Below are 15,732 nucleotides of genomic sequence, written 5' to 3'. Positions count from 1 at the left end.
CGCGGCGCAACGTGAAGATGCTCGGCGAGGCAGCAGCGCGACGCCCCATTACCATAAAGCCAAGATTTTTATGAGAAGTGTGCCTCCCGTCTGAAACACGGTAGTCGCGGTCGGAGAGGGGGGCGAGGAGGAGGCACAGGATCCCCGGGGATCCCCGCCGGGATCCCAGTCGTTATCAAAATTCCGTCAGAGTGGAGCAACGTCGGGAATCTCTACACGGGCCATGTGTCTTCCACCTTTATAGGGGACGCGTAGCGAGATGTGCGGTGCGGTACCTGCGGCCTTACCTTCCAGGGCATGATCGCAGAGGAAAGCCGCAGGGGCGATCCGCGTCTTCCCGCGCTGCGGCGCGTTTTCCCGACGCTCGACAGGTAGCGAGTAACCCTGTCGCCTCTAATACCCGCCGTCAACGAATCACGCGACAAATAATCGTAAAGTCACCGGTTTACGTCCCCGGGGCCCGACGAGCCGCGGTGATAATGAAAGTCGGGGTCCGGATCTCCGCTCGGTTCGCCCGCTGCGGGTTCTGACTTCTGCGCCGTGATGCATCCCGCAGTCGCTGCGCGCGTGTGTGTTTATACCTACCTAACTCCGCGGTCCATCTTTCTTATCTTTCGCAGGGATCGGAAGGGCCCTCCTGAGCCACGCCAAGACGAAATCGGCCCACCGAACGGAGCCGGAGCTTCTGGGTAACTAACCGCGGACCGATGCAGTTTACCGGTCCGTCGATTATTGTTCCACCGAGGAATCTCACGGTGGGCCAGAAAGAGTAGAAACGGTTCGCGCGTTAACGGCCTTTGCTTCGATTAAAATAACGATCGTCAGTGATGGCTTTCCGGTGATCCGAACCGGAAGCCGTTGTTTCATTGGGATTATTGCCGGAGGAAATCCCGTCTAGATCCTTATCTTACCCTGATCAGGAGGTCGTTTGGATAGTTAAACATCATCGATCTATTCGCGATTCGGAAATCTGCGCGAACCGTGCAATGAATTCGAAAACCTTAGATACTTTTGTTGTTGGAGAAAAAAATTTATGACCATTTTTTTCTTACACACCGTGATTCGCGTCACCGCTTTAATCGAAAATCCGATGCCGGATTTGCCTGCAGGCAATGACAGGAATTATAACTGTCAAGGGGGGGGGGGGGGGGGGATGAAGAGCGGAGGCGTGACTCAGCCGTGATGAAGACGTTGCCAAGTTGTCAACGGTACAATAATTAATTATTATTACTCCGACGGTCGACGGTATTCTCCCTGCTCTCCGCGGCGATAAAATATGAAAATTAAGAACGACTGCGGCACACGGTCAAAATTTGTCTGAGGTTTAATCATTCCGTACGGACCGCTATTTTTACCCCTCCGCGGAGAAATATTTCGTACGGTTTATGCGAAAATTGGCTGAGCCTGTTTGGCGATTGCGGAATGAAAATGAAAGACGAAACGTGTGAATAAATATCTGTTAAATGAAGAATATACTGCTTCGAGGTACGGATATATTTATAGCGATTAACGAGTGCGAGAGATCAAAATACGATTGTAAATGCGATAGTGAACAGGGATTAAACCTGTGGTTCACCTGTTCAACTAGATACTCAAACTTATCTCTAGATCGGCCAGAACTTGTTTGTATGAAATCATCACCGCCTCGTTCCGCATTAATCGAGAATAAAAATTTATTGTGAGAATTTCTCGATCGGCCGTTGCTTAAATTATACGCGCCGTTGAATTAAACACGTCCACGCCTCACGTCGCGCTCCATAAGCGGCTATTTTTATCGCCGGTGATTAGGAATACCCGGGAACGATATTACGTACGCGTATACGTATAATTCAAGATACGTGTACCGTGGTGTAAACAACTCACAAATGAAGATTCAAACTGCCTACCGTCATGCAATTTCTGTCTCTCGGCCATATCCCGCCTTTTGACGCGCGGCCATAACTTTCGAGTCTCTGCGGCGGAACTGAATTAAAAATGAGAGAAAAAAAAAAAAACGGAGATACAGAGAAGGAGGAATGAAAGTAATGGAAACAAATAAAGTTAATGAGACGAGAGAATATTGTAACGGACCTCAAGCCCGAATCTAAACGCTCGTTATTAATCCTTGGCTCTTATCCAGTGAATGATATTCTAACGCGAACGGGTCCGACACCTTTGCCCTGTCCGAGGAAATCTTTTCGAACGTAAAGCGAGGTTGAGCTGAATGAAAGCGAAGTTGGAGGCGTGGGTAAAGGAGCAGTTAATTACCAGAGATAGAGTCATTAAGCAGCAACCAGTCTGAGTCTGCGTGCTTCGAGCCCGCCCGCAGCCAGTCGGCCGGGTGCCCCGCGCCAGGGAGTCTCTGCCAACTTTTATTGCTCTTGCTACTTGCGCCTCGTTCCCTCGCTCCAGTTCAATTTGTTGCCACGACTCAACCCCGCATTCCAAATCTCGCGATGCTCGCCGAATTGCGCATCATGCGATTTTACCGGATTCTCCGTGCTCGCAAAACTCACCTAGATTAATTTCAAAGCCGAAATCAATATTCATAGCTCATACCTTGTACGAGTGGTTGGTGGAAACAGCAGCGATCATTTTCCGCCCCTTGTTGACGTCCTTGTTGTTGATCAGATTTTAATAGGTGCTACACGCGATGTGCTCCATACTTCAGCATCACGCCGACCACCGACCGAATTTGTAGACGAAAATAAGACTGTACCAGTTACCCAGAAGCGTTGTACCTTCGTTACTCTATTCGCGAGTCGACGCAGTGAGCTTGCCATCAAACCTTTCGCGAATCGATCACTGAATTAGTTGCATAAACGCACCTGCTGCTTTCGCGAAAAATGGTAGGTACGTAATTCAGTGCGTTTGATACTTGTGTGACTTTGCGGAAGTTTGATTGTCGTTTAAATCGATCGATAGTGATTTAGCGATATCCGAATGACCGTTGCTTCGAATCATCAACTACACGATTTGAATTCTTGAAAGGTTTTCAACCACGCCTTGACTCCGGCGAACAAATACGAGAAAAATTCGTGCGCACAATTCTTTAATATAGATCTGCAAAAATGTCACATTAGCCAACCCTCGGTGTCACCGGAGACGAGGAAGGGGGGCGTGTTCCCTCAGTGCGTCGGCACCCGCAGAGGATTATGAAAGTCTGAAGGTTTCGAGTTTCTTTTCTGACAAAGCCGCCGGAGCTTGTATCCCGAGAAATCGTGTAATTATTTGGTGAAATCTCGAGGCAAGACAATGGAGACTGAAGATTTCTTTCCCTTGTGTTTATTTTTCTCATTCGTTTTGCTCCGTGTTTAGGTATGCACAGTGTGTGTTATACACATAATATCTATTGTGCGAGACGGAAAATTGACATTCTTACGTTTCTGGGTGTAAGACTTTTGGGAAGATTGAAGAACGCGTCGACGGTCGTTCCTCCTTCAGGGCTTGTATATCCCCAGGGACAATATTGTTTGAGCAAACATGGTAACAAGAGTGTGGTGCTCCTGGTGTTAACAATGTATACCGAGACATGATGGTTCTTGGCCACGAACCAACGACCCTCGAGAATCTTAGGGCCGTAGAATCAGGACACACAAAGCCAAGACACCACACCCTGGCGGCTGCGCTGGTGTCTAGGTAAATAACGCCGGGGAGAAAGACCAGAAGGGCCAGAAGAACCAGTGGAAGACCCAACCGATCGCGGCTTCGTCTGATGTCCCCAATAGCTCGGGTTTCACAGAGGAGCCACTTTACACCTACGTAAATATAACGCGCACGCTGCACTGCTGCCACGATCTCGTTGTCCCCGCTTCTTCGACACTGCGTTTCGGCACCTTTTTCGATCATCGCTATGGAAACCACAATCCGATTGTTACACGAACACGCGCGAACTGCAGATAGAAGATCAGTACCGTTTTAAATGCCCTTTGAAAAGTTTCGATCTACGTTTCGTACGAAACTTGTGAAGATATAATTTCCTAAAATTGGGAGGCCATTGAAAAATATTTGCGTGCTGTTCAGATGACTTTGGTTTTTTAAATTTCGCTGTGGTAAACGTTTTTTCATCAGCTTATTGTCTGTCGTTCAAATTGACTGATCAACTTTGTCGAATTGAAGTTGAACGCAAACTGCCAGATATTGCGATCTATTGCAAGTGAGGTTGTGTTTAGACAGATTGCGTTGGATTTTACAAGGATATTCAGTCTCGAAGTTGAAATGATCTTTAACACGATGTTCGAACAATCAGTTGAATATGTTGATTAACAAGTATTGATGATTGGTGAAAAAAGCAATTGAATATCCGGAAGCACAATCGTGATTTCATTGGGTTAGCAAGATCCTGATTGAACAAAAGTGCAGGTGGATAAAAGTTAGTTTATTAATGAAACAAGATGAATTACAACAGACATCAGTAGTAAATTAACTTCTTTGACGAGACTCATATTTTTGTTTTTCGCATGAGGATCTATGTGATTATTTTTTTGGATCGGTGCCTCAGGAATTGTTTTGATCCTGCGAATAAATCGTTAACTATAACGTGGACGACGCATCTGTGAAATCTATCGAATCGCCAGACAGAGATGTGACCTGCCAAATTCAGAAACTGTTGCCAGCTCTCACAGTCTTTGATGTAATTCTTGCCTTGCCTGTGTAGAGTTGACAAGGTTCGAAGCAGCGTCTTCAACCTGGACCAAGAGTGAAAAAAATTGAATAAAGTAGTTTTGTTATTGACAAGGTTGCAACGGTACCTATACTCATATATCAACGGTGAAAAATGCTACTCACGTTTTTCGAATTAATCGTCGTCAAAGCTGCAAAGCCTGCGAAGCTGCTCCTTGTCTGGGACCCTAGTGTAGCCTGTTAGAATCTTCAAACCCACAGCAAAGTCCTGGTACCTACATTTGAATCTTATCGCAGATCACTCAGCGATGGACGAAGTAGACCAGAAAATTAGTCGCATATACGATTCATGATTTTCGTGGTCATTTTAAGGGGTTGTCCTAGTCGATTTCGACATTATGACGAACATATCTCCAAATATCGAAGTCCACGAATCTCGACCTCAAAAAAAGGGTCGACAGCCCCGTTATATACGTAATTCTGAACAAAAACACTCCAACAAATTTTCATTTGACGCCGAAATAAAAATATATTGCGAATAACTTTGTGAATGTAACCATTCGTCGACTTGAATTTAATCGAATACTTGCTATAATTTGAGATTTAGAAAATGCTACGCAAGTGTGAGCCATTATAATCCCTGTACATAACGAGAGTGGATTATTTTGGAGAAATTATTTTCCTTGCCTAGTCGGATAACGGATACATATACCTGTACCTGTAATAAGTCGTGCCGGCCTTCTCTCCTTTTTCGCAGGCATATCCTTTCCGCGTTAACGTACACATATACGCACATGCACACTTGTAAGTAGGTATAACGCATGCGGGCAGCGGGAACGCTGGTCGGTCGCTTTTAAAGGAAGCTAAGGTGTGGGACGATTTAATACAGAAGCCGACGCGTAAACAGAGAGACGCGTCTTTGTGCCCGCCTCGTATTTCAACCGTTCGCAAGCGCGTCGCTTCGTAGCGTCGTAGCAACGTCGATGCGAGTGCGTCCAACAGCACTGATCGGCTTCCAATCGCGGGATAACTTTTGCGAGATACCGATCGTGCCCACGAGCATAAACGCGTTGGCACTCCGAGCAGGTTTCTATATTTCGAATCACTGGCCGCTGAATTCCGCGTCGCCGGTGCCTTCGTCTTTTCGGAATGAAAAAACAGCCACACAAATGAAGGATAATCGACATTTTTTTATCCTGTTGAAAAAACATTTCACCTCTTTATAGACAGCGTTTTATTCCCACGGATCGCGGGATCGGTTTATACTAAAATATTTTTCGCAACTGTTAGACCGACGCATGACTCGGCGGCAGCGCAGCTAGGTGGTAATTTAGCGATTGCGCGAGTGCACATGGAGCGAGATTCCTAATCTTAAGTGGTTCTGGTCTATATCCACTCTCTTTCGATCTGCGCTCGCGATAAGAACGGAAGTTAAAGAAATCACTCCGCCTGCACCGGATGCAGCTCGCGTCCACGGCACCCGATCTTCGCCCCCGAGAGTAATGAGACTTGTCTGCCCCACGCGAGATGATGATCATATTTGTACTCGCTCGGTACCGCGGCTGAGATTCAAGAAACGTACCGAAAAGATTTGGGGTGTAATTTAAGAAATATCGAGAGAGATTCCGACTTCTCGTTTCACACGTAACACGATTCTTCCGTTTAATTTATAATAAAGGCAAATTTTCTTCACCGTCAGGGCAAACTTGTCATAGTCCGCACGCTGATTTAGAATGCGCTACATCCTCGCCTGCAGTCCGCCTCTAGGAGGAAGACGAATGGCCGGGAAACGGACACACTTATACAGTTATTTCTCCGCAGGTACCGCAGGAACGTTTTTCGCGATATTAGATTGCGATTTGCGAAAGTTGGCCAAGTTCTGACCGGAGGATTTAACGCGCCTTTGATTTACACCATTTGCGGATTATGTACGAGTCCAACTTCCGCGGACCCGGTGAAACGACTTTGATTGAACACCTGTACAGAAATTACAGGTCGGAGACACGCGGTGTGTATAATTAAGTTCGACGTATGCTATTAAATCTGCGGACGATCAATGTATCGATGTGTGTGTAACTCGATCGGGGAAAAAATCTTGGCACAATCCGATGATTATTTTTTCTTAGCATTATTTTTTGCTTGCTCGGGGTTACGCAAATTCTACCTTTTACTCCCGGGATTTGATATCTTTTTTAATTACTTCCGACCGGATCAATTATGCGTCTCGCAGATTGCCATTCATCCGAAAATTGTTACGTATGTTTTAACGCGAATTCTTTTCGACGTCCCAACGCGTTCCCTGGTCTTTCGCTGCAGGATCGACGTCTGGCGCAACTTCCGGCTTCGATCTAGCGCAACGCGCGACTGAAACGATCCTCCCGATTTGGCGTATTCGCTCCGTATATTTCAACCGCTTCGGGGGCTGCCGCCTGGCACTAATGACACGCGGCTTAGTTTCCAGCATTGAGTTAAGATCGATGCGGCAGATAGATAGATATGCCTTGCACTCGACTGCCGTGCGCTCGGTCCGGTATCCTTCTTTCCTACCCTGGAAGGATAAAACACGTTGCAAAAATCGGGGGACTATCCTCGCCCAACTCTCAGAGACGATCGAATGACGCTTGTGGCGATGTCGAAGACTCCTGGAGACTGCGGACGTCGATTTCCAATGATAACGTGTCCTCTTTTCTTTCCTTTCGAACTTACCCAGCGTCTAACAACGATACCATCTCTATACCGAGTAGCTCTCTCGAGATCAAGAACAAGAAACGTCTTCTAGTGGTGAGATTGTGACGCGCAATTTTTTTTTTTTTTTTTTTTCATACTCGTGTAATCTACACCGAAATGGAACCAAAATCATTTTTATAACAGTTATTAGCGATGAAATCTTGTATCTGAAATTTTGCCAAGTTTCAAATCTCTGTAGAACTTGTGAAATATACTAGAATTGTATATTACTGTGTCCAAACGATGAGCATTTTGTACAAACAAGTTATTTTTCTCAAGTAAATTTCGGTCGGATAATTAATCGACGTTTTTGTCAGAAGCGAAAGCTTCCGTTTGGATAAAAAAAACTGTTATTAATGAACTGTCAGACGAGTCAAATGAATAACTACGCGTACTCTGTTTTTTCGCTGAGCAAGGATCTTATTTTACATAAGTTGTCTTACGAACTTTTTCAAAAAAGGATGATTTATATTCGAAAGTTTAAAAGGAGGAATGAAAAAGGAACAAAAATTTTACATAAATATGCATGGTGCAACGTAGTTTTGCTGAATGTTCATAAATTGCATTTCAGTGAAATAATTGCAATCTATGGCGAAAAATTATGTTGCAAAACTGCAACGCTCGCACGTATCTCTTACTCGCAGATTGCAGCTTTAGTAATAGTAGTAGTAGTAGAAGTAGAGAAATTTGAATGCTTACGAATGTTCGAAAAAAGCAGTAACGGTTTGTCAGGAGTTGTTTCAGCGACTCAATGCAGACTGAAAAGTAGGTATGTTACTTCAGCCGACGCGTGTTCGAGTAGCGAAACGAAGATCCGCGGAAGGATCTCGTTTAATATTAAACAGATAAGAACGGTTACTCGCCCATTTAGGCGGCGGGACATATATACTTGCCCTTGTTAAACAAGAGATACATTTTTCAATTCTTTCGGGCGTAATAGTAGCTGCACTGTGCAGGAAGTGCAGGGAGAGCGGGGATGCAGTTCGCGACTCGAAATCAGATAAGCGCTGGCTCCTTGCACATTCAGCGAAAAAGAAGGAAAGAAAGAAAGAAAGAAAGAAAGAAAGAAAGAAAAAAAAGGAAAGAAGGAAAGAGCAAGGGAGAGTGGGAGAGAGAAGCGTCTAGCCGAGTTTAAGTGGATTTAAATGTGGAAGAAGGAGAGCGAGGCGCAGATTAGTATCGCCGACTTCCGCTTCTCTCTCCGCCAACTCCATGCCCGATGCATTTCTGATTAATAGGTTACGAATTGGTCGGACAGCGGTCAACGGCGAGTCGGTTTTATCTCGCTTTTCTCCATAAACTGCACACCTATGCAGCCCGGCTGGATGCTCATTCTCTCGCCATTCGTCTCTGTCCGAATATCGCTGACGGACGAGTTTCTGCGGATTTTCCGTCTATTAACAGGTGAAAACGTATAACGGCGGAGAATTTATTACCCTGTCTGATAATTGCTTAATTCATTATCCGTGGCAAAAAAACGCTCGCGTTGTAAATCTAACAATCTTAGTATCGCCGCGAATATCGTAACGCACCCGCCTATGTTACATTATACGCATGTTAAAGCAAATGCACACCACTTAAGGCTTATATATACGGAGTTCCGACGCTAATCTTATTATGCAATCCACTTATTTACAATCATCAAGCAATTACAACCCTACGTAGAGGGCCGGGAACTTCTAATTATTATATACAGAGTGCCGATTGTTGTTCGGATTATCTAAATAGTTGTATACTCAAGTGTCTGCCTTTTTGAGTTATCAGCACGGGCTAGTTTATAATATAGTTACTTCCACGAAGGTAACTAGCGAAACTACAACATGCGCATAAATTGATTAAGGTACAACTGCAGCTTGTTGCCGCTCGCAGTCCGGTGCACCTTATGCTGCAGAAAACTGACGATGAGGCCAGTTTTTCACGCGGCAGGGTCGTCGATACGTGATTTGCGCCGTGCAACTGCCAGACCAGAAAATTAATGCTAACTGATTGTAAATTTAACCCAAACAACAGAGTCCGCCTGAGTTGAATCTCCCAAATTGATTCAAATGAGAGAAAAAAAATGTGTATAACACCTCGGCGAAATCACAGTATGCACCTCTCGTACTCGGGAAAGAACTATAACGCATCCCGTGGTGCAAAATCAAGCCGTACATTAAAATAATTTATTAATAAATACAAGTGCTGAGAAACATAGGCTTATCGTTCTACCTTCCTCAAAAGTTGGACTAATTTTTTGTCGAACTTCACACCGAAAGCTATCATGTATCCAATAACATAAAACGTAAATCCGTTTCATCGTAAGTACGAAAAACGTTTCAACTTGTAATTCGCAATTTATGATTAATGCAAAATAAATTTTCCGGCCCACAAGTATCAATATTCTAATTGCGAAGCCTCTGAATTCATTCCTAATTACAGTATAATTCGTACCTAGCCTAGTACCTAATGCTTTTTGTTATCTACTATTCTAGGGAAGTCCGAAAGTTGAATCATCGTTACCTTGGTTGCAAATTAGCACATGTTTGAACCTCAGTGTTTACTTGAAGGTGTCGATGACTGGTACAACCACCTCACTTCGGTGCTGTGTGTTTCTTTTCGTCTGATTGTGAGTGAAACAGTCCCAGTAACAACGCTAATTGTAAGTTTCGATTTGACGAATTGTGCGAATGATTGATTTAAAACGTGCTCCCGGTTTGAGTGGAAACAAATCAGAAACGTTTCTATGTATACATCTACGTCTGGCCAACAACAAATAAGAGAGCTTATAGATCCGCGAGTACAGAACAGAAACGCGGGTCAGAGTAGAAACTCGCTATGACATCCGCCTCGTTCTTCATATATACGTGTATGTGTGTGTGTGTATATATATATATATATCCACAAAAAAACCGCACGACCAAACACGAGGATAACAAATTAACGCTAATTGAATAACAAGCTTCGTACCATCGCAGCAAGCACCCAAGATTGACCCGAGGAGTGTTTAGCCACGTCCTCAGAGTTGGTGATCCTGTAGAGCAGCTCACCCAGCGGCCTATTTTTAATTAAACCCGGAGGACCCGGGACGGACCTCCTCCTGACACCTGACACGCGGGGATGCCGACGTTTCCCGCAGGCAAAGGTTGGTCGTTGCCTCGGAAGAAGAAGAAGACGAAGAAGAAGAAGAAGAGGAAGGAGCAACAAGAGAGCTCGTCTCGTCTTCCGGGGTGAAGGCCACCATTTGTCTTCGTCACCCCCTTCTTTTCACCTCCGTCACCTTCGCCCACGTCGCCGGGTTCCCGTCCGGAGTCTCGCCTTTTTCCGCGACGGAATCACGCGGCTGGGAAACCGCGAAGGATTTCCACGACCTTGCGCGCCCCTGAATATATCTACATGTATTCCTGAAAATTCTGTCGAACCGTCGCGTCGTTTCCTCGACGTGCCACCAGATGACTCCCACTGCTGGCCCGCAGCCGGCTGGTACGGATGCTGCGGAACCCATTCCCGTTCCCCGTCGGCGTTGAACGCCGGCATCGGCCTGTCACCGAGACAACCGCCGCCTACCAATCCGCGGGCGACCTGGTCCCCTTCTTCGTTCCCGATTGGTCGATGCCCGGCGCCGCGATCGACCGGGACGACGGGAGGCCGCGCCTCGAGGAGGCTGCGTGTCGAGAGTGCGACGGGTGCAGTGGAAGGCCGGGGAACCCGGTGTCCAGGACCCCCTCCCTGCCCTCGCGACGTTCGGCGCCTCGAGAATCGAGGGCCTGAAACGCCGTCGAAATAATCCCGAGGCTCGTCACGAAGCCGTCCTTAGAATTCGGAGGGATTCTCGCCGTTTCCGGTATCCTCGACGAATACGCGCCATGTTCCTATGTTCCTACTCGGCTGTTATTGTACGTATTATAATACACGCGCGTACACGGGAGTAGCAATTAATTTAACCAGCCGCAACTGGTCGACCCGAATTATGCTCATTCCCTCGGTTTTGCCGCTCCCCGGTGACCCGGGACCCGGGGGTTAATTGTTCTCATCTCTCAGATCGCCGCTGTCACCGACCCCCGGGCTTTCGAACGAGCGCTGCGGAGCGCGGCTAGGAATTAACACGGGAAATCTAGATCTGGAAGGTACTTTTTCGGGAGATTATTACCACCCGAGGTGCGGTATAATTGCCCTCTGTGTCGCTCCGCGTTTATTAGACGGACCTCGGGCCTTGATCGACGGCTTGTTACGACTTAAGCCGAAGGAAGCCGGAACGAAATCCGAGTCTTCCTGCTCCCTTTTCACCCGCTTTTCTCTCGAACAGAAGCAGACCTGTGCAAGGTTCCAGAACCGGACCAATGTTGGTTTGATGATCGTGCCAAGGCTATCGCTACCGGTCCAGTCTCTTTGGCGACAATGAACCATCAATGCTTGTTCCCTGAAGGGTATGATCCTACCAGCGCGGATGAAAGGTACCGAGTCTGCATTCGTGATCTGTGAATTAATGCGAAACCAATACCGAGTACCTGACACTAGTCTACCAAAGAATGAACTATTACGGTATGAATAACGGACGCCCAGTATTGACTTGCCTTGACTATACCGGTACTAATTGTAAGCCAAGATGATATTGCCAACGGGACTGATGCAGTACGCCGTCAATTGCGTTGAATGGCTGGGGCTGCGCCGACTTTGGCGTGGTTGTCGGTTCTGGAAAATCCTTATACGTTGGGAGCGACGCCCGCCGACGGCGGATCAGCCGGCGTCGTGGCGCCGACTGCGACCGCGCAGCCGCCGCGCAAAGCTTCCAGGCACCCTGGCGCACCCGGGCGTATCTACCCCTTGGAAACCCCTCCCATAATCCCCAACCCCTCTTCGTAGCGCCCTCGTACCTCGAAAGCCGGGGCCGATCCAGCAGCCGTGGCATCCGGAGAGCCGTGTGTGTTCGCCTAGTGTGACTGCGACAGAAATTTCGTTCGAATCAAGCCGCGCGGCGCCGTTTCTAAACCGAGGAAAAATCGCGAGGACGAGCGATACTCACAGCCTCGAGTCGCCCGTCGCCTCCTCGAGCGGGACAATTAGGAAAGCCTGATCTTCCCGTCGTCCTGCAGACGAGAGGAAGTTGAAATCGCTCGACTAAAGAGAGACACACGCGCAAAAAAACCGAGCGACGGCTCCGCGATTTAACCGACGTTTCACCGGAGGAATATCAAAGCTCGACGAAAAGTGATTACAGTGACAATTGTGGTGCTTGTACCGTCGCGAGATCCGATCTGAGGAATTTGGGATCTTCTTCGACGCGCTGCCGCGGACCGACGGCCAGGACGATCCTGACATCGAGCTGGTAACGCCTGGAGCAGGTAGGTGCGGGATTCAGTGAGTCCTGGAAAACGAAAGGGTCGTTAAAATATTTCCGAACCAGCTCGGGGAGGCGGAAACTGCGACTCCTCCTCGGCCCGTTTTTCCTGCTTTCCCCGCACGTCATATCGCGCAGGAACGTGTGTAGAAAATAATTAAGAGGACGTCCGACGGGCCCGAGATGAGAGGCCGGTCTTCTTCGGACCGAGAGCCACGTGGCTCGACGAATACGAGTCTTCCACCTCTCCGTCGCCCGGCGGACATTGATTTATTGTACTATAAGCAGACCTGACTAATTAGCTCCTGGGCTGATTGGCTGATTCAGAAACCCAGTTAACCTACCCGGCCAGAATTCATTCATCAGCGCACCGAGCCGCGTTTGTCTCGCGGCATTGGGCGAGTTTTCGATCCTTTTCATTCATGAAACAGCGTGACAGTGTCGGTGCTGTGTTATTGTATAATTTTTTGAACTTGAATTAGAATTCAGACTTACTCGTTTCCCGTTTTGCATTGCAATCGGAAATAAAAAGAAATTAAACACCGATTTTTAATGTCTCGAGAAGATTCAGGCTGCGCGGTGTCCATGTGCCAATTATTCAACTTTGAGTAATGTTAATTACCTGTATATAAAGGCGTTCGGTTCCTGCGGAGTAATACTACGCATAGCATCCTATCTCACGGCCTCGCGATTAATATCTAACTCGATTTTAATTTGTTACGATCATTACTGTCTTCATTAGCATCATACTTACGTCGATACCATCCCACGCGTAAAACCTCGCTGTAGAGAAATTAGCTCGTGCAGTATTCCGCTGCAGCGATTATATCTGACAGATACCTACATATATATACCTTTTTGCGCCGCGCAGAATCTGCAACGCTTCTTCGAAGTTCCATCTTCGACCATCTAGATTACTTAATTCCCCGTTTACTCACCGTGATATTTATTAACTTCCTTTAAGAGAATAAACATCCAGATTCAATGGCCTGGAGTAAAGAAAAACGTCAACTGCTTTGAAATAAATCAGACGAAAATTCAAGGATGAGACATTTCTTTTTATTATTATTTTCGAAATACCGTCAAGTAATCAATTTTTATCCTCAATCGTTGCGTTGTGATGTGCCTGCAATAATTGAAGGGAAACTTGAAAAAAAAATCCCTCAAAACTTTTTTTTCGACTACCTGACGTTATGCTAGTTGTAGTTTTATCCCAGCAGAAATTACCGTGCAGTTATTTTCATGGGGATGACGTTGCAAAATTCAAACCTCTCGTTTTCAGCCTTTTCCCAGCCTGAACTTCTAACGAAGACTTTACGTCTAGCTCCTGAGGTGCAATTTAACACTAACCGCTGGGTGTCGAGAAATTGATTGTACAAAATACCGTCTACAAGATTCATCAAATTTTTCCAAGCTCCCATTGAGATTCCTGCGCCGTCGCGTCGCGGTTAATCGTTCGAGCGTCAGATAGTAAATTGACAATTCGAAGAGCATCAGCGTGCGTCTTTATACTTCTTTATATAGCATCGGGTAATTGTATCTTATACACTGATGCCTGTAGCGCGTAAACCTCACAGTGGTACTCACTGTACGTACGCCAAGTGCAGATACTGAGACGTGCAGGAAGTCGTTCGAGAACATGGCCAAGTTTTTATCAAAAAGAAAACGATTTTCCCACGTTCGCCCAGCGCATCGACGATTTCTAACGTTATATATTTTTCCATCCATCTCCGAAGTGGCTTTCAAACTTTTACCGCTCGCATACCGCGGTGTCCGTGTAAAAAGAAATTCCAGTATAAAAATTATAATACAAATCGAACTGTGAGGCGGATCATATGGAGCAGTCAAACGATTCCTTCGCTCCGCTCTTCTCTCGCGATATACTTACACAAAAAAATTTTTAAAAATAAATAAATAAGTAAAACTCGAGAAAATAACTAACGCTCCGCTCTCCCCGTCCCTCTTACAGGAATACAAGAACCGACCAAAGTCCAGACGACGAGGGAATCGTTGGCAACGGGGTCAGCATGAGGTCAGGGTGCTGGCGCGGCGGTCGGCGATGCTGAAGGAAGTGGGCTGCGGCGGTGGAAACCCCCTACCGGGGGATGGTGCCGTCGGCAGCTGTCAGGTGGGCACCAGCGACCCGTCCAGCAACCCGGAAGGAGGGCTAAGCTGCGGAGGCTGCGGACGAGAAATCGCCGAGCGGTGGTATCTCAGGGCTGCCGACCGAGCCTGGCACTGCGGCTGTCTCAGGTGCTGCCATTGCCGGCTACCCCTGGCTGCCGAACTCACTTGCTTCGCCAGGGATGGAAATATATACTGCAAGGAGGATTATTACCGGTCAGTCTAACCTCTAGCTTACGTTGTGCATTTTCGTTGTATGTCTGTGTACCTAGGTGTCCGATGGTCGTAAGCACGGGCAATTAAGGTAGATATTGTAATTTTATTACAAATTGTTTTTCATCGGCTCTCATTGTCAGTTGGATGTGTCATCTTACGTTGGCAGTATACGTGATGAAAATTAAAACAACACTGGTTCGTATGGACTCGGCGATGTTTAGAATACTAGAAAGCTCGTACATCATGTTTGTAACCATTTTTTTTTTTTTTTTTTATTGGCATTTTTCCGAAACCGAATCGCAGCTTTGAAGTTCAATCTGAGTATATGACGTGATTTCGTTTTGATTACGGATGGATGGATGGGAGTGAATCCCACGGTCGTGGAATCGGAACGGTATATCAACTTTAGTTGGAACCAGAGCCTTGGGGTGGCGGGCTTGACGGGGGCGGAGAGCGAGAGAGGGTGAGAGGCTGGTCGGAAAGAGGGCTGAGGTAGAAGCTGAGGACTGTCGCATTGATTCAACTCTCTCGAGTTACGCTCACTCCAGGGTTTCCGCCTCTTCCCTGCAGCGCCCCATTGCCGCTCCCAGTTTCACTCTCTCTCTCTCTCTCTCTCTCGCTGCACTCCCTGCTCTCGCCTGCAAGTTCGTCCGAGAGTCTCGCTGCTCTTTGTGAATATATATTCCACGTCCTTCCATTCCACTTTGGTATATAGAGAAGAACCGACGAGCGATATATATGTACGTACA

General features: G+C 46.8%; 1 protein-coding gene across 4 annotated transcripts in view; it reads left to right on the top strand.

Moving 5' to 3' along the window:
* The window catches only part of LOC124298073 (LIM/homeobox protein Lhx9), a 68,083-nt gene that overhangs the window by 38,503 nt on the left and 13,848 nt on the right, over window positions 1–15,732 (top strand). For 2 of the 4 annotated variants that reach the window (XM_046749648.1, XM_046749647.1), the window contains one exon: window positions 14,613–14,983. In XM_046749648.1, coding sequence (XP_046605604.1) covers window positions 14,703–14,983 — 281 coding nt within the window. In that variant the 5' untranslated portion in view covers window positions 14,613–14,702. Of the gene's footprint in view, window positions 1–12,198; window positions 12,664–14,612; window positions 14,984–15,732 lie in introns of those variants that run through there. The other 2 variants (XM_046749646.1, XM_046749645.1) reach the window with 2 other exon arrangements.

The sequence above is a fragment of the Neodiprion virginianus genome, chromosome 2 (assembly GCF_021901495.1).
Source record: "Neodiprion virginianus isolate iyNeoVirg1 chromosome 2, iyNeoVirg1.1, whole genome shotgun sequence".
Lineage (NCBI taxonomy): Eukaryota > Metazoa > Arthropoda > Insecta > Hymenoptera > Diprionidae > Neodiprion > Neodiprion virginianus.
This window is presented reverse-complemented; position numbering and strand designations above follow the sequence as displayed.